At 45.4% G+C, this 22503-nt stretch overlaps 1 protein-coding gene and 1 long non-coding RNA gene across 2 annotated transcripts; both read right to left on the bottom strand.

The window, feature by feature from the left end:
* Positions 1-7440: 7440 nt before the first annotated feature.
* On the bottom strand, positions 7441-15833 carry NABP1 (nucleic acid binding protein 1). Its single transcript, XM_027636798.1, has 6 exons — positions 15496-15833; positions 15250-15388; positions 12095-12166; positions 10608-10680; positions 10273-10339; positions 7441-9439 (listed from the first exon to the last, which is right to left on the bottom strand). The coding sequence occupies exons 1-6, from the start codon at positions 15584-15586 to the stop codon at positions 9252-9254; spliced, it is 630 nt and encodes a 209-aa protein (XP_027492599.1). The 5' UTR covers positions 15587-15833; the 3' UTR covers positions 7441-9251.
* A 3123-nt stretch (positions 15834-18956) lies between these two features.
* On the bottom strand, positions 18957-21039 carry LOC113944120. The gene is made up of 2 exons (XR_003526587.1): positions 20961-21039; positions 18957-19058 (listed from the first exon to the last, which is right to left on the bottom strand). It is a non-coding gene; the product is annotated as an uncharacterized LOC113944120 (long non-coding RNA).
* Between the last annotated feature and the right edge of the window lie 1464 nt (positions 21040-22503).

Below are 22503 nucleotides of genomic sequence, written 5' to 3'. Positions count from 1 at the left end.
GAGTACTGTCCTTGCAGCTTTCCTCTCTGGGAATTTCTTGAAGCACACACAGAAATTTAAATTGTATCACTTTTTCTACCACATCATAAGTTTTATTTCCCAATCCATACACCGAAGGTAAAAAAAAAGTCTCAGTATCCCTTCTGCATTAGGCTACAAACTTTGCAGGGGCAAAAGGAGCTACTAAATTACAAAACAAACAATCAATCAAACAAAACCCCAACAAACAAGAAAAACAAAAACTTAACAGCAGGATTACAGTCCCACTTCCAGTTCAAAGTCACAAAGATGTTACTGTCTCTGCCAAGAGTACACTGTGTCACTAAAATAGTTGCTGCTGCAGGCCAGCAGTAGCCCAGATCGACCACCTATCAATAGGGAACACCTAACATTTAGCTACTAGGCCTGGGCTGCACCCCCTGGAATGACAGTAACAGGCAGTGCCAAGGAGCTTTTATGACAAGGGATGAGCTTTGGATGGGGCAAGGTATGCAGCCTGCAAAGCTGATCCAGGTCAGAAGGAGAATACAGAAAGTTAGGGCCCTGAAAGCCCAGGGAAGTGTCAGGGTAACAAACAACTGAACCGCTGGAGCCACAGGAGTTCAGACAAACCACAGAGCAAGGCTGGAGGCAAAAATAGTCTATAAGCCTATTTCAGCTGAAGACAAGGAAGCAAGAAGAATTTGAAGGAAGAAAAGGGGGTATTGCCCCATGGGAATGATGTATATGTAGTCTTTCAGCTATTTTAGCAGCTTCTTTTTAGTGGGATTAGGTATTGTTGTTTGCTGAACAGAAAATCCTTACAAGGCCATGGTGAAGCCAACCGACAAATCCTTACCCTACCCTTGTTCCCAGAAACTGCCCATTAAAAAGTTATTCCACAGTTCTCACTCAGTGTTCTCGGACCCACTGTCCAGTGCAAGGAATGATGGTGACACTCAAAAGAAATCCAGCTCCACACAGGATCAACCTGCCAGATGCCAGAGACGTGGAGCTACCCCAGCAAGTCTACAGAGTATTTACGACGCAGAGTGCTAAATTATACAAAGGGAATAATTTGCAATGTAATGGTGTGTTTGTATTCTGAATATCTGATTTCCTGTTCAACAAATAACCTAAACATTCCCAACCAAATGAAATGTAGACAAGACTTAAAATGTTTGAAGAAAAGCACTCATCCAGAAAATTAAGGTCAACATGGAACAGATGGTGCCTCTGAAAAATGTGGCTTCAACATTTATCTTTATGTAAAATAAAAATCTTTTAAAAACCTCCGGCTGTTTGGTGACAGTCCTACTTGAAATATTGAATCTCACACTTCATGGATAATAAAGAAGCACTAAAAGATGACTTCAAAATACTAAATCTAAATAAAGTTCTCTCAACTACTGTGCAATAAGATTTCTGTGGGCACGTAAATACGTATCAATAAAATATAGATTCAAGCGCCTCTGTAACTGCTATAAATATTGCAAGTGCTCTCCCCATTTCCATAAATATGACCCACGACTCCCAAGTGAAAAGCTTTTTCATTTGCAGTAGTCAGGAAAAAAATGATCCTTTCTTCTTTATCAAAGTCTTTCGAAAGGCTGAATTTGAAGCCCAGCACACGGGGAGTTGTGAACAACTTGTTACAGTGATGCAGGAAATGCCTTCTCTGGCCTCAGCAGATTCAATCAATGGGATTGCAGGAAGATCACATTTATTCTTGAGGGCAGGCAATGTCATACCTACCTGGGGAGGGAAACAGGGGCTCTAATTGGGCAGGGCTGCAAATTACTTTGGTAATACACAAAGGAGCTGGAACAAGCAGAAATAATGAGACAGACCTGTCAAACACCCAAGGAGTAATAACATGTTAGAGACAAACCTGAAGATGTTGAGTACTGGCATAAGCAGCAGTGCGAGTACTCACAAGGCAAGGTAAGCAACAGGCAGGGGAAGGCTTGGCATGACACACAAATCAGAAGATTTTTTCAGGACAGGTAAAAGAGAAGGCGGTCAGAGAAACCACAGAGCTGCACAGCGGGGATCTCTCAAGTTTACAAGAAACAAAAAAAAAAACCTAAACCCAAATCCCTCATATCCTGAGTGAACCAAATATTTTTGGAAGATGAGGTAATGACTTTGGTACCTAAAAATACTGTCCTGTGGAGACCTCCACCTGTGTGTCACCCTGCTGACAGCTGGGGCCCTTTGACAGGCTGTTACTTCTGATCACAGGCTACCTACACCCCCCAAACTGCTGCACAAAACACCTGAGTCCCTTAAGCTAATCTCTCAGGGGCCACCTCAATGTCTGGACTGATGAAGAAGCCTGTGATAACAACTACAACTCACCAGCTTCGGACATCAAAGCAGCCACAGCCATGGAAGGAGCCATCTGTTCATACCACCCAAACTAAATCACAATTAGACAAGTGAAAACAGGCTGCATATCCCCAAAAATACAAGGTAATTACAGATCTACTATCAGTTTTTGTTGGTCAGTCAGCAGACATCCACCTCTTTTTTCCAATGTGGTTTCCATTTATATCTACTAGAAAAGACCCAGATTTTTGTAACTTGCCTTCAGCTACAACACTGATGAAGTTGCACAGAAAGCTTCTGCAAATCCACTTGGCTAAAAAAGCTACAGGAAGCTTATTGCAGCAATTTTCTTGAGTTGACACATCCCTTTTATTGGCTTCATGATACTGATGTTTTGGGTCCCACTTCCTCCAGAAATTACCTCTGATTCCCCATACTACTGGGGAAAATAAGCTCAGCAAGAACATTTACACTCACTGTCCCTAGCAATGGACCCTGCCATCAGGAAAGCACAACCAAAATGAAACTAGACTGGGTGTACCAGGGAAAGGCTTGCAAGAATGGCTTTTGCACAGGGGTTTCTTGCTTCAAGGTCATCCCAAACCACATCACAGACAGCTCTGATAAGCAACAGCACGCTGACAGCTCACTGGAGCCTTGCAAACAGCACAGAGTTTATGAAGTTCATTTTCTGTCCCTACCTAAGGCTTTGTTAAACTAAAATAGATATTTTCTTTTTCTTTTAAAAGAATATTGTGTTGATTTTGTTGGTTCTATTGCATAGCCAAGCACTGCTGCTGCACTAAGAAATGTCTACCTGCATAAGGCCTCAACTCGCTACTTCTAAAAATAAAATAAGTCATATTAATTTGTTCCTCCAGCACCTGGTGTTTAAAGTTATTTCCTGGCGACTTCTGTTCTTGGCATTTAAACATTTTTCATATTCAGCTTAAGTCTGACAGCACTATTGGTTATCCTACCCTGCCTCACTAATAATTTGGTTGATGGCATGCAGGTGGGTTTCTCATAATTAAAAAACCTATTTGCAAAGTTTGCATTAGGTGGTCTGAAAAAATAGAGCACTCCTTTCAAAGGTTAAATATAAGTAGGCTGCAGAGTTCCATGAAAATATTGCATAATTTAGAGATAAAAATAGTTTTGCTTTTGCTTTATTCAAGCTAGGCTGGATAGGTAGATTTTTTCTGCAATCAGCCTAAACCTCATCTCTTCAAGTTACATGCTCAAGTTGATTATAGAAAATTAAATTTAGTATTAATCAACCTAGGAAAAAGGAAATTACAAAAATTAAGCTAATGCATAAATCATAGAAAAGAATGGTGGAACCAGCTAGAGGAGATCATACAATGCATCTTCATGCTTGTCCCACACCAGAATCAACTCCCGCCCCCATCCCCAAGCCACTCCTGAAACGTATTCATCCAACTGTTTAACAAATTTACCTATAACACAGGTACCAGAAGCCACCAGCCAGAGCCCCCCAGGGCCCCACCAGCCCTTCTGCTGCAGACCTTGCCCTCGCATCCTCCTGCTCTCCTGATTTGGGGTATCCCCTGCCCCTTCCCTGGTGGGAATGCACGGCAGGACAGGGCAGAAGCAAAAGAACCAGCTCTAACTGATCCGTTGCCAATGGCTGCACTTCCCACCTGGCAGGATGTGGGGTTTTTTTCCTTCAGCAAAGAATAAAAGCAAGCTCCACCAGCAGGTCCCACAAAAGTAGTCTTTATGCCTCTGGACCTCCAGGAGTTGCCATGTCCAGAGCCACAGTTTTCCACCCCTGTGTTCAGAGGCACCAGTACCTGGTGCTGGGGTGGAAGGGACAGCTTGCTCTGGGGCGATGCAGGTACCAACAGACCCCCTACCGTGAGAGCCTGAGCTGTGTGACTGCAGCACAGAAATACTACTCGAAGCAGCAGTTGCAGGCAGGGCCCAGGGAGGCAGCAGCGAGTTGCTTGCAGTTCTGGGCACAGAACTGCAGCGCTTGGCATCACTGGAAAACGAGCAAACCCAAAAGAGCAAACACAATTACCTAACTATAAGGAATCCAAGCTTAGAAATACATATGCTTAAAAGTCTTCTGATTTAAAAAGAAAAAAAAAAATCTACACACTGGCTGTGGCTTTCAGCTTTTCCACAGCATCCAGCACCTTCCTAAATCATTAATTTAGCATCTGATAGATCTGCCCTACCACTTTATCCTAGTTTTACAGATGCGAAACTACTGCCTGCACAGGACCTGATCCAAATTATCCTTGAAGTCAGTGGGATCTCCTGGTGATTCTCACTGGACATAGGCAGAGCTGGACAAGTGTGGTTCCAAATTTCCCAAATACCTGTCCATTACTTTGTGAGACCATTCACCATTTCACCCTCTGGCCATGAACCTGAAGAAAGCTTGGTGGAGGGCTCTGCTACACTACAACATACAACTACACTCCTGCCAAGCCACAACTGATGGTGTATTAAGCTGATTTTGTCTTTTATATGAAAACTTATCTAACATGTAGCAGCCAGTCGGCCCTCCAGTGACTGCACTACTTTGGGTTCTCCACTCTGCAAAGCAGGTAGCATCCCATTTACACATATAAGGAAGCATTTCGTTCTGAAGGTACATTTACAGTCCCAGAATTTTCTTTTCTGAGCTAAATCCTGATGTTTTACTCTTTCCCTAACCTTGTTCCCTAGGACACATGCAAATCCAGTCAGTCTTTATCAGCTGGGGGTGTGGGAGGGCAGTTTTAGATGAAGCTCTTATAATGGTGTTACTTTCTTCCTGACAAAATCAGCAATTTAGAGAAATTAAAAAGCTAAATGAAGTCCTTAAGAGTTCCCCTTAGTCACTTCCAAACTTTTTCTAATCCCTTTGAACTCCATCCTCTGTAATTTAATCAACAGCTTGTTTAGGATTAATCTTTTCCATCCCCAATTACACACGCACACACACAAACGTCCATCACAGAATAAATTAAATAGCAGAACCCTTATAAAGAGCCATAACAATTTCAAATTCTCTGGAATCAAGAATAAAGGAATCAGTAGCATGATTAAGGCTGAAGTCAGAAAGAGCATCTCTTAATGAGTTCCTGGGATGCCTGAGGCCGCTGCACCTCTCAGCAGTGAAGGCTGGGCTCACTCCACAGCATCACACAGCAAGGGGAGCATCTCCCTGGGACACGGCCATCATTAGCTCTGCAGTTATTAACAGTGCCTCATCAGATGCCAGATGGGGATTCACAGCCTCACAATCTCCTCAAGAACATGCACTGGTGCTGGACTGAGAAGAAATTCCCCAAATTACTGACTCCAGCTCCAGAGCTAGCTGTCAGCAAGGGCTGCATGGAGACAGCAAGGCACCTCCTGGGATCCCCTGGGAAAACACTGCTGGAGACCACACTCAGCAGTATAAGTAAATGCTTGGCTCAGAGATTAACAAAGAGCGTGTCTGACCAGGTAAATCTATGACCTTTTAAGAGAAGCAGGGGAACAACCTGGCAGGTCAGAACACAAGGGCCATGAGAACGCACATCCCAACAGAACACTCCTGCAATGCTGCTAAGGAGGATGTGGGGGTGCCTGTGCAGACATGGCACTGAGAGAGAAAAGTTGTTTCATACCCCCCATTGCTTGGCAGAAGCAGCACTCCTTGCACATACCCTTCCTGGAACCTGTGATGGTGCTAAGCAGCATTATTTGGAGTGCACAGGACTGCAACCTGCTAGTTTCATTTTATGGCCAAAGCTAATTAAATGAGTTTTGTGAAGGCAGATGACATTTCACATGCCTCAGTCCAGCATTTGTTATTTGTTCTCACAGCACATTTCCATTTTCACTGTGGACATAGAGTGTGTGACTTTACCATGTATCCAAGCCTAAGGCAGTATTTCACAGTACAGGACTGCTTTTCCACTTTTGGATCAAGGTGAAAGATTCATGCAGAGGATGGACAGAAAGAACACAGAGGATGGCAGCAGAAATACAGAAAAATTCTTTCCACTGCCACTTCACTGCAATCTGCCATCAGTCCTTTTGTTAGGGCAGGTAAGAGGGGGGCAGCTGTTGTGGGGTGATGAGAGCTGGGCATCTTGTGGCTCAAGTGTGTCAGGACTACTCAGCTGCACTTCAGCACTAGGAAGTTTGTGTCTGGGTAGGTGAACACCTTCCAGGGCCTTTTTTTCCCTTTGGAAATCTGTATTATTCTAGAATGAGACTACCCTGAGTGCAGCCTAATCTTTTAATATCTTAGGAAGACATCTGCAGAGACTCCCTAATGACCTAACAACTGAGCACTTGTGAAGTGCCTTGTAGTGTCAGAGTAATTCAGGACAACTGCTTGTTTGCATAGAGAAGTGTGTGTATCTCTCTCTCCATGAACCAAGGTGCTATGATCCAAACAGGTATAAGGCAGGATCCCAGGTTCCTCTGCAAGCTGAGAATTATCTTGACAGTGATACCTCTGAACAAAACAACTTTGTCCTAGGTTCAGTGGAAGATCAGAAGACCTTCAAAAGTTATATTTAAGTCCATGTGACTTTTCTGGGCACAGATTTCCCCTGCAAAGAAGTAAAAATTTATTAATAAACTGCAATAGTTTCATGTAAGAAACAGGGAAGCAGGAATGCTACTAACCTTGAGAACATGAAGAGCAGCCTCTTGCTTTTTTCCTCCCAAGTGCAAATCAATCATCCACTTGACATAAGCTTTTAACCTTATGCCACTTATCAGCAGCAATCATCTCACTTTTTAGTTGGAATTTGTGAACAAGTATTCTGTTTATTAATTTAATAAAAGCTCAAATGCATAGAGCTACAAACATCAGGTACCTCAGCACACACTAACACAGGGTTCCCCTCTATTTCAACTTTTTTATGCTGCAGAGAAGTCAAGATCACCAGGACCTGAGATCCACAGTGCAGATACCCCAACGAGTACTCAGTCCCCACCACGTCATCACTTCCTAACTTTACAGCAACTACTGGGAAGCACAGCTCTCACACCATACTTACATCTTGTTTACCTCTGGAACATGTCGTATGTGCTTCCCAGGTTTACAAGTCTCCTTGGCTTCCTTCTCACAAGCATATGAAATGTCTTAATGCAACACTGCAGAAAAGGTTTGTCCATACATCTAAACTATACATTTATTTAAATAAGTAAGCAATTTAAAGTCCCTGAGTTACACGTCACCTCCTTACACCATTTCCTCAGAAGTCACCACATGCTTTCTGGTTCACCAATTATCACATTGTTCCATAGCAGCACCCAGGGTGATCTCATGAGGCATGCCACCCTCTTGTGTCCAAAACAAGTTTCACTAGTTCCACCTGGAAGCAGGTACCAGGAAAGCACTTCACCATACTAGAGACAAACAGCCCTCAGGTGTCTGGGCATACAGGTCTCTCTAAACCTCTCTTCAGAAGTTTGTTGTTACTGATGCTTGCATTTCAAACAAAGTTCAGTATTTCACGCCAAGCAAGGAACTTTCACCAATTAGAAGCAATTTTCAACAAATCATGACAGAGTACCAAAAGCAGAAGTATCAAATGTAAACAACTTGTAAACATTAGTGACAGTGGCAGATTCAAATAACAGGAAAGACCACAGAAACAATTCACAATTCAGAAATAGCCTTTTGTCATGAAGTCTTTATGGCTTGACAGAAAGAAAGTTAGATTTGTTTTGATATGATTAGTGCAATTTTTTTATTTGAGAGGTCAGTTAAGAAGAGTTAAAACAGATAAATCCAGTATGACACCTCAGTTTCCGAGTTGTTTTTGAACCTGATCTAAATATGGCACTGGACTCTTACCTAGAGTCAAGGCATTTGTGATCTCAGAAATAAAATCAGCTATTTTCCCCCCAGGACATGGAGGTGGTGGGGTTCTTCAAGGGATAACTCGTATTTCATATAAAACAGAGGAAGGAAAGCTTAACAGCATAAGTGCAGCTGTGTTCTTGGCTGGTACCTCTGCAATCCACACATACAGCTTCATCTAATACGTAATTCCACTTGGAAAAGTGAAGAAGGAGGAGGCAGCCTCGTCGAAGAGATGGGTAATGCAGCATTTGGAAACAGTCCGCTCCTGGAAATTCAGACTCCTGCAAAGTAACCTTGAGCTTTTGTGCAAGGAGTGGCTACAAACAGCATACTCCCCAACACTGTCTGAATTCAGATCCTTCTATATTCTGCTATCTCATGCAACGCAAGAATGAATATGCAAGCTTCTCTCCAAATCAAAAATCAGTGTTACTTTCCTTGACAGTGGTAATGTTGTATAGAGAATTTTCAAGTAGTGTACACCTTTTTGGAATCAGAATCAAGCTTCAAGACACTCACCAGGTCTTCAACTTGAGTTGATATGAGTTATTCATTCCCTGATTCCAGAGACACCACTAGGTCTGGCACCACTATTTGCTTACACTTATTGCTTTTACAAGCTGTATGCATTCCAAGGACACCTAGCTCACCAGAGCATCTTTGCTCTTCCCCTTTGTTTCTCTTCCAATACGAAGAACTCCCATTAACTCTAATGGAAGTCAAACCAGATGTGCACAGGACATAATAGACCTATTAAGGCTACATGGCTGACCAACAGAAACAGAAATACATGTATGTAACTGAAGTTTTCTTACATTTAGCAAAGGGCACCGAGTTTTAATTGAGACACTTCAACCTGTTACTCTTACTTTCTTATATCCACCTTCCCCCCCACCCCTTTATGTATGGGGAAGACTCACTGTGCTTCCCTAAGCAAAACAAGAAATAGATCACATCAAGTTTGCTCCATAGACCAAAAGGTAAAAAAAAAAAAAAAAAAAACCACACAAAGGACAACCTGCTTCACAGTTAACTATAAATAAAAGTGCAGTAAGTGCTCAAGTAGAGTGTAGACTTTAAGCAAGCTGTACAACCACATTTGGCATAGTCATCTTTTAAAGGCCCTGCGTGGGTCCCTCCCATTACTGACAGCAGGAGGAAGAGGCTGAACACTATTAGCTGGTGCTGGATTTACAGGTCCTCGTCCATTGCCTCTCCCACTACCTGCATAAATGTGGCTGTGATTATACATGAATGGAAATCCACTTGCTTCAGGTCCAGTTTGTAAACCATTTCCTAAAAAGACAGAAAAAAGGTCATTACAAGTTCCATGGACTGAAATCACTGCTCCCTTATATAAGTTTAACAACAGGGAACACACGGAGTTTGCAGTAACCAGCAAACCCTGAGGACCAGAAGCATGGTCCTTCGGGGTCCTGGGCACTGCAAGACCTCAAACCACAAGTTACCTTTCTCTCCCCTCCCAAACTACTTCCCCTCCATCCCTCTTTCTCAGCTAAAGCAAGAAGGGTCACACTAGTAGTTTACAACACCAGGTACTGAGTCTGGACATCATGCAGGCAGACTAAGGTTCCCTCTCAGCTTACACCCTTTCAAGTCCTTGAAGTATTTTCTTATTTAAGCTTCTATGTTTAAATAAAATATATATTATAAAACCCGATATAGACAAGTCAGATATTGGAATTCAGATTACTTACTACCCCTTCTGTTCTGGGGAGCTAACCTGGCAAGAAAGCCATGGTGACTAACAAGATTAAAGTAAGGAATCTTTGAAACCAATGTCTTGTTCAGTTTAAAAAAAGCAGAATTTCAAGTGCTGCAAGAACTCTTCAAAAGCATCAAAACAATTTAGGATTAGTCAAGTCCCCTTATGTGATACAGGCACCCTGAATATTCTAATCTCTTCCACTTCTAGGGAAGAAGTCCTGAAAACAATGATCAGGAAATGTTCCTGTTTACATGCTTGAGATTCAGGCCCTAGTTTGAATGACTTTAGAGCCTAGCATACTTTTATCCCAAGAATGGAGAACCCTTAGTAAGATAAATTTCTCTCTATTCCCTTCAAGTGTTTCTCATCTTTTCACTTGTACAAAATGAAAAAAACTTACCCAGTGGCCCAAAAGTACAAGTACCCATACCACTGGATGCAGAAATATTATTCTGTTCACCTTGTGCCTTTGGAGAAACATTAAAAAGAAAAAAGACATGGGATCAGAGAGAGAAAATTCACATTTTTACAGAAAGTGGCTGATGTTTTCTTTCCTGTGTTCTTATAGTGGCTCCACATAGAATTTATCTGCTACTTTAATTATTGGCTCATTTTTAGCTATATGTCACTTTAAGTTCATTTTTTCCAGGAGAGTCACATCTGATCACAGCCTAGTGGGAAGTATTCAGAACAAAGAGCACTTTATGCCAGAAACCTCATATAAGTTTAACATACCAGTTTGTTCTGCCCGACGTGTTCTGAGTTGGGCTCGCTGTAGTTTGGCACTTCTGAGTATACCATGCAAAACCTGGGGAGAAATCAGGATTATGAGGAAGTTCTAAAGCCATTTTTTAACAGAGTTCTCAACTCCACAATACAAAGAGCATATGTTCTTGACACATCCCATCACCTAAAAGTAATTAATCCAGACCCCACTGTTCAGAGAATATCCATAGGTATTAAAAGGCTCTTTGATCCCTTTATACGCTTGTGGTGAGGCTGTCACATCGTTCCTGGTGTGAAGTCAAGCAGAGGCAAGTACACCTTTACTCAAGGAGGTAAACTGGCCTAAGGAAAACAAAAGGTGATGAAAGGGCTCCCTTTGCCTCTCTTCCAGCTGCACAATCTTGTCCAGCACCCACTCACAAGGTCACTTGAGGCACAGAGTCACCCAGCCTGCTCCCAGACTGGGATTGCATTACATGTCTAGGGAAGAGTTAAGCACTCCCACATGCTCCCATGCTATGCAGTGCCCCATTAGCAATAACAGCAGAGGAGTCCAACACAGGGAATGAAATTCAAAGTATCCTTTTCCACTCGAGGGGACTCTGGAGGAATAGGCCCATCAACTCACCACATGGCAGAGGGGAAGAGAGATTTGAATCATTACACAGCACTGTTAAGCAGAAGTGGAGCTCCCACCTGCTGCTGGGAGGCACAACCCAGATGAGGAACTTACATCACTCCAGTCAGCTGGAGAGTAAGCCAACTGGATGACATTTCTGAGGTGATGGATTTACACCAAATAAAATCTACAGGTTCTCTTGCACAAACTCCAGTTGAATGTTGGCATTTCTGAACCATACCAGAAAAGACATGGCCACCCCAGAGCCCCACTCCCCTGGTGACTATAAGGTTTCCCACAGAACTTTGTGCAACAGTGGAAGTACTGTTCTGGTTAGAAAACATTGCTATTTTTTCTGTTGCTCAAGTATGTTACTCATGTTTGTTCTTAGTCAGGAGCTGTTGCCCCAGTCTGTGGGCAGTTTAAAGCAGGTTTAATGAGGCTTGTTTCTGCTTAGATATGATTCACTGGAGTCACCTTGGTCTTCCTTCTTTGCACTGCCTGTTTCTCAAGCATGATACACATACAGAAGGCCTCCACCAAAATGAAGTTGTTAATCAAGCTGAGGCCCAGGTAAGTAATGCAGATTCAGTCCCTTATTGTCTACACATTTCCTCCTCCTAGGTAAAATCCAGATCTGTGCCAATGATGGGAGGCTACTTTTCCTCAACGTATCTACAGTCCAGAGGGGGTTGGGGCTCATTACCACAGTGGCATCTGGAAACTCGTATCAGGGTTGCCTTGTGCTGTACCTATCCACGACCAAACAACAACACACTTTTGCTGTCCTAACTTCCACTTACTAAGAGCCACCACATCTCATACTTACCGTGACACTCTGCTGAGAGGAGACAAAGTATGAACACACAATACTTACTCCCCAATTTTATGCAGCTCCCCTCCTCGTCCTGTATAAAGTGTCAGGCATCCTTTCCACAGAGATGCGTACCTGGCCAAAGAAAGGAGAAGTGATGCAGTCTCTAAGTGAACGAGTTCACAGAGGAAGTGAAAGCATGCTGTCTTCCAGGAGCTAACAAGCATTACCTATCAGCATGAACGGACTAAAAAAATTCCCAGGGACACCAACACTAAAAGTTTATAGATCCCCATGTACTACTTCTACCAAAAGGTATCAGCAGCTCAGCAGACTCCTCTGGCAATTACAGGAAAGCACTCAATTATTTTGAGATTGGATGCTCTTTGGTTGGCTGCAGCAACCCTTATAACTGGTCCTGCAGAGGAAAGGCACTTTGCCAAAAGCAGTATCTGTGTTACATTCAGTGACAACTCTCAGTTTTGCTTTCAGCAGGAGCCAGGAAGCATTACCTTTGTTCAGTGGAGAACAGCTACTGCTACTGAAAGCACATAATGGAAGTGCTTAGGTTTTCAGTACAGGTCCTTACCAGACCGGGGTTTTTTACAGGCAGAAGTTTGACCATCAAGTTCCAACTGATGTACAGAAATACAATTAAATAATATTTTGATTGCAGGAACATTCCCTTACAAGACAGTGTAGAGTGCACTCTAGTCTTCATAGCTGTTCTTGACTTTAAGCACTGAAATGTGAGTCATGCAAAACTTTCTGTGTAATTGTTCCTTTCAGTGAGGGGCATCACATAGGTGTAGATAATAAGGAAAATACAGACCAGAAACTGGGCATGGTGCAAGGGAGCTAAAAGGAATATGGGTCTTCTAGCAAAGGAATAGGGAGCCTCAGCAATCGCACTCTTGGGAGTCACAGATAATCTGGACAAGTCACCACTTCCTTATGCCCCAGGTCTATCTCTGGAACATAGATAGCAAACATTCCTCTTGCCCTTTGCCTTATCTGCTGGGACTGGGAGCCATCCAGCCACACACAGGGCCTTGAAGAGGCCCCAGGGAGGAGTCAGGGTGGCAGGAGAGGACAGCACTGCCAACGCAGTGATAACCTGCTCTGTACTTCAGCAGGAAAGCATAGGCACTATACCTGGAGATACTATCTCAGGAGTTTTCCAGAAGCAGGATTAATGTTCTTCACTTCACAGTGCTACCTTTCACTTTAAAGATTCCCCCAATGCTTAACCTTTTTTAATAACCTGCTAGTTGGGCAGTTTTGTGGCAGAGCACAAAGGAAAAGAGCTACCAAGTAATAAATGTAAGTCAAACATACATTTACTGGGACAACACCCAGCAAATTATGGGACTAACAACCTCAAGCACAAAGTTATTCCATGTATGCAAGCACTTGTTTTTGTCTCAAAAAGAGCTGGCCATAAAGCACTGAACTCCAGCACTAACTTCAAATTTAAAAATATTAACTGCAACAGCTTCCTGTAAAAAGGGTAAACAGCCAGTGACAAAATTAAGCAACAGAGTCTGCCTTTCAAGAGGAATGCATCTGCAGCTTGAGAAAAGGGAAAAAAAAAAAAAAGGAGAGGAAAAAATAAAGGAAAAAGGCACATTTACACATGGGGCCTGGATAAGCTTTTCTGCTTGTAACAGTGGGCATCCTGCACTGAAGAGTCAGATTAGCCTACAGAGCTGAAATTTACCTGCCTTGCAATGGTAACATCACTCACTCGATCGTATTTAAGCCCAAAGTTGTGTCTGGAGAACTCTGTATACCAGCATGAGGGCATTTTTCTGAAGATGAGAGCCAAACCAGAATGTATTTACTTTTGCCATTTCACTCCCTACACAGTCCTACGGGAACATGCAATTAATGTAAATGAAGGCATGACTTTGCCACCCACTAGAAATCGTGCTGTCAGCTCAAAATTAATTCATACAAGCCAAACTCATTTTACATTAAAGGATGCCATGACTCTCCCATTGTTGCACAGAAACACCAGAGCAGTTACAGTAAGCCAGTCACAGGGCACATTACAGTAATACTGCTGAACAGCATTGCTCTTAATTTGTTTCAATGTCATCTACACACAGGGCTTTGTGCCGTCCCAGAGCTCTGGTTTAGTTCCACCCATCCCTGAGCTCCACGTGCTCTCCACGCAAGCAGCCTTCCCCAGAACCACCTCTGCTGAGGAGTCAGCCCATTTCGTGTAAAAGGACATTTGCATAGGAGGAAGCAGCTGTAGTTTTGGTGGCAAGGGTCATACAATTTCAGGCCACGACCAAGAATTACACTCAAAATAACAACTTAAGAGCAGCTCAGTTAGCAGACTCACTGAGTAACCTTTCACCTGCTTTTTCATAAAAACAAATTAAAAGGACCTTACACACACTGTAGTTCCACCATCTCCTAGAGTGCTGTAGGCCAAACGATCAGTGTAATGGATTTCTAAGTGTAACCTAACTGACATGAAGAACTCAAATAAAAGTGACTATCATTTTGCTACTGGCAGTTTAAGTGACGTGGAAAAGGATTTTCAGATTGACTCTAGTATTCTTTCTCACAGTTAATAAATATAAGTTTGAGGGGTTTGGTTTTTTGGTTGGTTTTTAAATTAAGTCACCTCTGAGAAATTATTTGCACCTAACCAAACTAACAACCTACGGTGTAGCCTTAGCATGAATTTTTACAGTGAAACTGAAAAGGTTGTTCTCTGCCTGCCATGTTCGTTAAACTCGTTGCAATGAAAAGCAACTTTTCTGCACGGGAGATGTAATCATCCCCTCCTTTCATTAAGGAGCCGACTGCAAGAGTAAAGAACTGACTGTGAAAAAAAGAACATGCTTTTGACTTCCCCTGCTTGATTTACAGACCAGGACCGACTGTTGCATTTCCCCCGCCCCAGAAATCTTTTCCTAAGGAGCTTTTTTAAAGCCCAAACAAAGTCTCTTCGCCACCACCACCTCCTTACAAACCCAAGCCCCTCCTAGCCTATATGCTCACGCTAGGCATGTTCTGGCCTGGAAAAAGGTGGGTTTAATTTGGCGAGTGACCTCAGGGCGCTGGCTCGGTAACAGGGAGCCGGTCCGAGAGGGGCGGGCCGTGCCCCCCGTGCCCCGGGGTGGCGGCCGAGCCGCCCGCAGCCCCGCGGGGGACAAAGGGCTGCGCGGCCCGGCGGGCGGGGGCGGCTCCGTACGCACCCTTTGGTCAGGCGGAGGATGTCCCCCGGCTGGATGAGGCCGCCGATCTCGTCCCACACGCAGATGGTGATGCTGCCCGTCTTGTCCGCCACCTTGCAGGACCTCACCTCGTGCCCGTCCTTCGTCTTGGTGACTCGCCCTGCGGGGAGAAGCGCGGCTCAGGGGGGGACACGGCGCCGCCGGCCCCCCCGCCCGCCGTGACACGCCTGGGCGGCCCGGGGGTGGGGCGTGCCGGGCGCCACTTACCGATCTCCAGCACAATAAAGATGACATTTAAGTTTTTCAGTCCGGGTTTTATGTCTTTTATGAGGAAATACGTGTCGCTCGCCACGCTCATGCTGCGGCCGGCGCGGGGGTGAGGGCTAGCGGGGCGGGCCGAGCCCGCATCCCGCGGGGGAGCGGAGGCAGCGCGGGGCCGGGCAGGGGGGCACCGGCGACCCTCACAGGGGACGGGGACACGAGCACCGAGGGGCTGCGCGGTGACTGTGCGGCACGCCCGACCCCCACCGCTCCCTCTACACACTGACACCACCTGCACAAACACCACCCCGCCTCCCGCTCCCGCCGGCACTGAGGCACACACGTGCGCCGCGCTCCCCTTTATAGCGGCCGGGCGCGACCACACAGGGGTCGGGCGGGGGCGGTTGCGGCGAATGGAACCGTCCGGGGCACGCGGAGCGCCGGGAATGGGTAACGGGCGGGCACGAGCCGGCGCCGCGCGCTGATTGGGCCTCGCGCCGCCGCCATCTTCTGCTTGTCGGGGCGCTGCCGCCGCCGAGCCCGGTGCGGCTCATCGGCTGCGCGCCCTCATCGCGCCCTCCCTGCCCGGGCAGCCCGGCCTCACCTCACCCCTCGCTCACCCACTGCTCCCCTTCGGGGAGCATCCCCGCGGCGCCCCGACCGCGCCCGCTGCGGCAGAGGGGAGTTGAAGAGCGGTTCGCTGCCCTTCCGCGCCATTTTAAGCCAAGGCAGTGACACCGAGAAGGGGCCTCGTCACAAAGGTTTCCTGGAGGGCGATTTCCCAGCTGTTCCCGTCCTCCTTCACTCAGAAAAAAATTATAACATTTATGAGTTATTTGTTGTTGTTCTGAGGAAGCCTGGTGTTGGTTTTCCCCAAGCAGAAGAGGCTGTGGGAGGGCTGTGGTGCCTCGGGACGTGGCAGGGCTGCACCATCTCATTCTGCCCCTGGGACCCAATGCCACGTTATTCTGCTCCTAGGACCAAATCTCAGGGGATGTAGGGAAAGCCTGGGGGTTATGCAGTGCCATGCTTTAAACTTTTCTCTGCTAAAAATGTGAGCTTAAATCCTGATGGGCACTAAAAAGGCTGTCTAAAGTATTCTGAACTCTGCCAGCAGCCTCCCGAGAAGACATGTAACTCTCTTGAGCATGGCTATAGGCAGGGTAAAACATTAGGGAAGGGGAGCTTTTCCACGTGGAAAGCCATCGAGGTGGTGAACAAGCCACCTTGTGATATACATAGCAGGCGAGTCCTGAGGAAGTCACTCCCTGCCACAGAACAGCCGAAGGATGTGCAGATGGTTCTGTAATTCAGCTCTCCCCGCTTAGGAAAAGTAGCAGAGCTGTGTGTGTGTGCTCTGCTTCTCCTTTTCAGAGCCAAACTTAGCTAGCTGGGCTTTCCCTTTCTATTTCTGTAAGCAGAAATCCATAGATGACAGCAGTTGTGAAATGCCTGGCCATGCGTTCCGCCACGCTGGAGCTCTGGCCCAACGGATGTTGTGCAATGTTTCTTTGTAGGCAGTGGAGCAGCTTTGCTGGGTGCCACTCGGGGCTCAGAATTAGACACACTGATTGCAGGAATCTGAAAGGAAGGCAACGTGAGCCACAGGAGAGCTCGCTTGAAGGCCCTGAAAGTTTAATCCACTTCTGTCCCAAATCCTTGAGTCAGTGCAGATGGGGATAACAGACTCCCTTGAGGGCCTATCTCCTGGCTGGCTCTATAGCCTTAATCTGATAACACTAAAATTTTCAGTGATCAACTGTATTCAGTGATCAACATTAATGCCTTTAATTTAGTCACGTGGGAAGCAGTTCCAACCAAACTCCAGGAGTGACAGTGTCCCTGGAAAAGGTTGGACAAAAGCACTTTAGAACTGGTAACATTTTTCCATACATACATGTTTTTTCTTTCTTCAGTTCTACCTTTTGTCTGGCCCAATTATTTAGGAAGAATAATTTTGTATCCTGTGTTCTCAGCACAGTAGGACCCTGTAGGATCACAGTAGGATCGCTCACCAGGCTTTTCCAAAACACCTGATTCTTGGTACTAAAATGTCTGGGACAAGGCAGCCATAGGCCATAGTCAGCTCTGCCTCATGAAGAGCAACCCTATGGAAAACCTCCACAACTAGTCCCAGCTCTTGCATTCTGAGTTAGTAGGAGAAGAGAAAAGAAGGTGGATCCTACTGCAAATCTCATTGGAGACTCAATGAGAACCTTTCATTTTGCAAGGAAAAAAAACAGTTAAAAAAAGAATATTCACCTTATGGCAAGCCTTGGGCAGAGAGGAAGTCATGAGGCTGGTTAGCTCAAAAGCAAAAAAACACTAAAAAACACTTCACCAAGAACACACTTCTAGTCATGTGTCACTGATAAGATGGTTTCAGGTGAACATCTGTGCAGGAAGGCAAGTGCCAGTGTAACAGAGCAGCTCGAGATGTGCAAAGGACACCAGATCTGGGCTTCCAAGCCACCTCGCAGTCAGTACACCTGCAAATGCTGCCCCAGGCCTGCAGCAGGGAGCACAGGGGCTGACAGTGAGCACAGAAGGAGGTGGATTTGTTTTATACTAAGCTTAATTTTAAAGCTGGTAGGAAGAGGTTTAAATTAGAAATGACGATACAGCAGGGCCCAAGCAATGTAGGGGAGTTCAAGAGCGCATTGACAGCTCCCTGGCACGGTTGATCAAGGAGCTAATAAGCAAAGGTGCTTGCCTGGATCTCACACTTAGAATCAAGGAAGAACTGGTTGGGGACATGAAGGCGGGGTCAGCACTGGGTGCAGTGACCGTGAGATGGTGGAGTTCGGGACCCTAAGGCAGGAGAGTGGCACAAAAGGCAGGACCACAACTCTGGTTTTGAACAGCAGACTTCGACCAAGAATTCTGGAGACCATAGGTGTCCAGAAAAGATGCCTGGCTTTCAAAGATCACCTCCTCCAAGTACTGGGAAGGTCCATCCCAAGCACAGGCAACAGAAGGGAGGCAGACTCTTTTCAGTAGAGTTCCCTGACATGATAAGAAGCACAAATGAAAACACATCAGATTCCACCCAAACACAAAAAACCTCATTTTTGTTTAATGTGAGAGTGCCCCAAAATGAGCCAGTTGCCCAGAGAGGTTGTGGAGTCTTCCTGCATGGAGATACTCGAAACCCAACTGGACACCATCCTTGGCAACCTGTGCTAGCTCACCAGCCCATTTCATTGATTCTGTAATGCTGTGAAATATTTCCTTTTTTCTCAAATGCAAAAAGAGACACAGAGCTCCAGGAAGCTTGATGTGTGTAATAGGAAGGCAAGGTCACAAACTCCCCTCTGTAAAGGGCTGGGACTGTGCTGGGAAGACAGAGCTGGTCATCTTCTCTCTTACAAATTCCTTCCAGATTCATTTAAGACAATGTTTACAGTACCTATTCCACCACTGATGAACAATTTTGCTCTGTTTGTTTCACAAAGAGACACTTAAAATCTTGCTCATATTTTTTTAATCATTCCAATTGCCAACCTCTGAGAGTGCCCTTGATGTTATCCAGCAGTGATTGAATGATTCCTATTTGCTGTGAAGGTGACCTGCAAAGCAAAACAGTCTTCCCCATCCTGCTTCTTTATAATGTATAAAGAAACCAGAATTGTTATTAATTTATTTTGGTTTTCCAGCACCTTTTTTCCCGCTTCGTTTTTAACCTCAGATCCATAAGGCTATCAAGGTGCAGCTGTGGGTGATAGGAGCACCAGCTTTCTGACCTTGCTAGGGGTATAGTTAGTATTACACAAAAAAGGGCTTTGATGCAGGTCTGTCTTCAGCCCCAAGACCTTCCAGCAGACTCACATCAGACGGATTAGTGGGATGGGGGAGACTTCCAGGCTTTAGGCTGCTAACCCATTACCTGCGAGGTGAATGCCCTTCCCCCCACCCCAGCACGTGGCCCTGCGACCCCGCAAGGAGCACACAGACCACCAGGGAGGGACGGACGAAAGAGGAAGTTTATTGTGGGGTAGGGGTTTATAAGGCTTTCAGGAGGGTCAAAAGGGGACCAATCACAAGTTCAGGGTCACATAGAAAAAACCATCAGGTGAAGGGTCAACAGCCAATAGAAAGGGGTTAACAAAGGCCAATGGGAAACACCTCAGGACACCTTCCCAGGACATCTTGTGTGGGAGCACAGGGGGTGTTGGGAAGAAGATCAATGACTCTGCAAAAAGGTAAAAGCCATTTTAAAACCTGTTTAAACCACCTTAAAAACTTCGGTTTCTGTAACATTTGAACTGTTTTCATTTTCTTCACTAGTCCATCTCTGACAGGACTTCTTCCATCCTGCATATGGCAAATCCATTGCCACACTCACAAATAACCTGTAGCAATCGGTAGGCATGAAAAAGAAGCCAGGACAGCAATATACAATGTAAAGAGAAGAGAGAGATACGTTGTCAGTATCTAGGGTTCCTGGTCTTAAAACAATTGTTGATGAGCACTGACTGCATGAATGGGTCACACTGAGAGCACCAGAACTTTGCTTGTGCGGTTCATGGGAATAACAGGGAGCACATCCAGTAAACTGTGACTGCAGCCAAAGCAGGAGCCTTTCCATCTCTGAGGGAGATGAATGTCTGTGTACTACTCAGTCAGTGTCTTACCACACAAGCCAAATTTAGCCCGCAATGAATGTCTACTGCAAGGGTTCCACTGATGAAGTTAAAATCATTTCCAAGTTCATTTGCTTGCTGCAGAACATTTTCTTCTGTGTGAAAGATGCAAGTGTTCCTAGGCTAAGATCCACAGGGAGGTTTCATTCCAAAGCAAAATCAGGGTTGAGTTGTTAAAAGAGTTCTCAGCAGTCGCAAGCCTGGCACAAGTCCCATGCATCTCAACAGGGTTGCGATTTCACCCTCTGGCTCTAATGGAGTTATGCCAGCAGAGACATTGGTCCAAACTCCCTATTTCTGTCAGTTGCTCTGTATTCAGTGCTACTGAAGTCCCAAAGTAGATCTTCCCACAAGAAATCTGCCAGCAAGAGCAAAAGCTAATGTGCAATATTGTATTGTACACAGAAATTAAAAATGTACAGAACCCTGCAAATGCCACCTTTAACCAAGCCTTACCAGGCCATTACCATGTGTCTGACAAGCTCCTAAATTAAGCTACAGGTTCAGTCAGCTGTTTTTTAACATTGATGACACTTCAGCTCCCTAATGGCACTTCAGTGCCTGTTTAACAAGCTGGCAGGCAGTCTGGCAGTCTGGCGACCCTAGAAGACAGTGTTTTGGTGCCTTCAGCATCTCTTGAGCACACCATATTCAGCCCCAGGGAAATACGGATGACTCCTGGGAAAGCCACGCAGGTTTGAGAGGAACTTCCTGCAGAAGTCAGTGGGACAGATGCAGTAGGGAATCCCCCACTCTCTTGGGGTCCTGTCCTGGCACAGGAACACAGATCCAAGCTGCCTGCTTCCTCCCTGCCTCAGGGCAATGTACCTGCAAGGTGCCTGGAGCAGGAAGGACTGCCAGGTGTCTGATGCCAGGATTTCAGGCAGGGCTGTCTGCCTCCCCACCTGTTAGCTAAGAAAGCTAAATGAGTACCAGGGCACTGTAAATACCACAGGGGGGAAAAAAAAAAGCAAGCAAGCAAGCAAAGTAAACAATCAGAATGTGCAGCATTCTTATTCTTTCCAGAGGAGCCACGAGCATGTCCTGCAGCACTAATGTAGCCTTTTCTTCCTGGGCTTTGTACATTTTAGCAGATGTTTTCATCTGAGAACACAGTCCTGCAAGGTGTTCATGGAAGTTCTTCACTTCCCTCTTGTGATGAATCCCACACACATCAGCCAGATGACTTATACGAAATCCTTGATGTGGGGTAGTTCTAGGGTAACTTTCCTGCTCAGCTGTGAATCTGGGCTTGGACCAGAGGACTTTGGATCTAACTTTGCCCCGTACAGATGGAGAGCATAGGAGCTAGTGCCTCCGTGTCTTTTCCTGTGCACAAGTCTCAAAGATTTGAGGGCTTAAAGCCCGCTACCACTCAACAATTGCCATTTCTTGGGTCTCTAGCGAGTGCTGTAGCAAAAAACCAGACCTACTAGCCTTGCTCCTTCATCAAACTAATCTTTACTTAAAAAGTTTAGCAAGGGCAGATGGGGGGGATTAACACTTTCCTTCTGCAGCTGCGCCAGAATAACTCCCACTCTCTTCACAGGAAAACCAGTTCAGTAAGTCCTACTCACATAGGGAAAAGAGATACCAGCTTTACGCAAACAAAAATGTGAAGTGATCCCTTAAACTAACCCTGTTGCCATGGTTGGTTGGCTGATGCCAGAGACAAACACTTCCAGTCGGAGGACTAAGGCAGTTCCGGTGATAAACCGAGCTCCGTGCAGACCTCTGCCTTCCCCAGTGAGCTGAGTCACTTGTTTCACACACATGTGACTCTGCACAGGGCAGTTGGCACCAGGGAGTTGTCTGAAGTGGCTCAGAAACCCTTCAAATACCAGCAAGGCTAGCCCTTTCCTATGGGTTTTAGCTGGGGGAGGCAACATTTCAAAAGGCTTTGCTTTCAAATGCCTTCTCCTTTTGCCAGCCCTGTCTCCGGCAGGAGTGATTCCTGCAGGCTAGTCCACGAGTTTGTCCCCTGGCACCCCTATGGCAGCAGCACATTCCCTTGGAGATGAGAAGGATCTCTTAACTCCTTGCACTGTAGGAAGGGTTTTGCTTCTCACCTCATCTTCAGTGCCTGGAGGAGGTATGCAGACATACCACATCACCCTGTCTGCTGCCTGGCTCCAAAGAGGCTAATAGCCTGGAAGTTCAGTGTTGGTCTTGCATCATCTAATGCTGACCTTCAAAAGAAAAATAGGGGATTTATGTCCAGGAAGGAGGCTTTAAAAATTTAATTTGGTTTGGATTTACTTTTTGTAATGGGGATTTGTGTTTCTTTTCTATATTCCCCCCCCCTTTTTTTTTTTCCTGTGGCAGTGTCTGCTTTTTCCTGAAAGTTTCTTGGTGGTCTTAACAGTATGGA

Source organism: Corapipo altera, unplaced genomic scaffold (genome assembly GCF_003945725.1).
Source record: "Corapipo altera isolate COAL_440 unplaced genomic scaffold, ASM394572v1 45, whole genome shotgun sequence".
Lineage (NCBI taxonomy): Eukaryota > Metazoa > Chordata > Aves > Passeriformes > Pipridae > Corapipo > Corapipo altera.
Note: the sequence above shows the minus strand (reverse complement) of the source record. Positions and strands in the feature narration are given on the sequence as shown.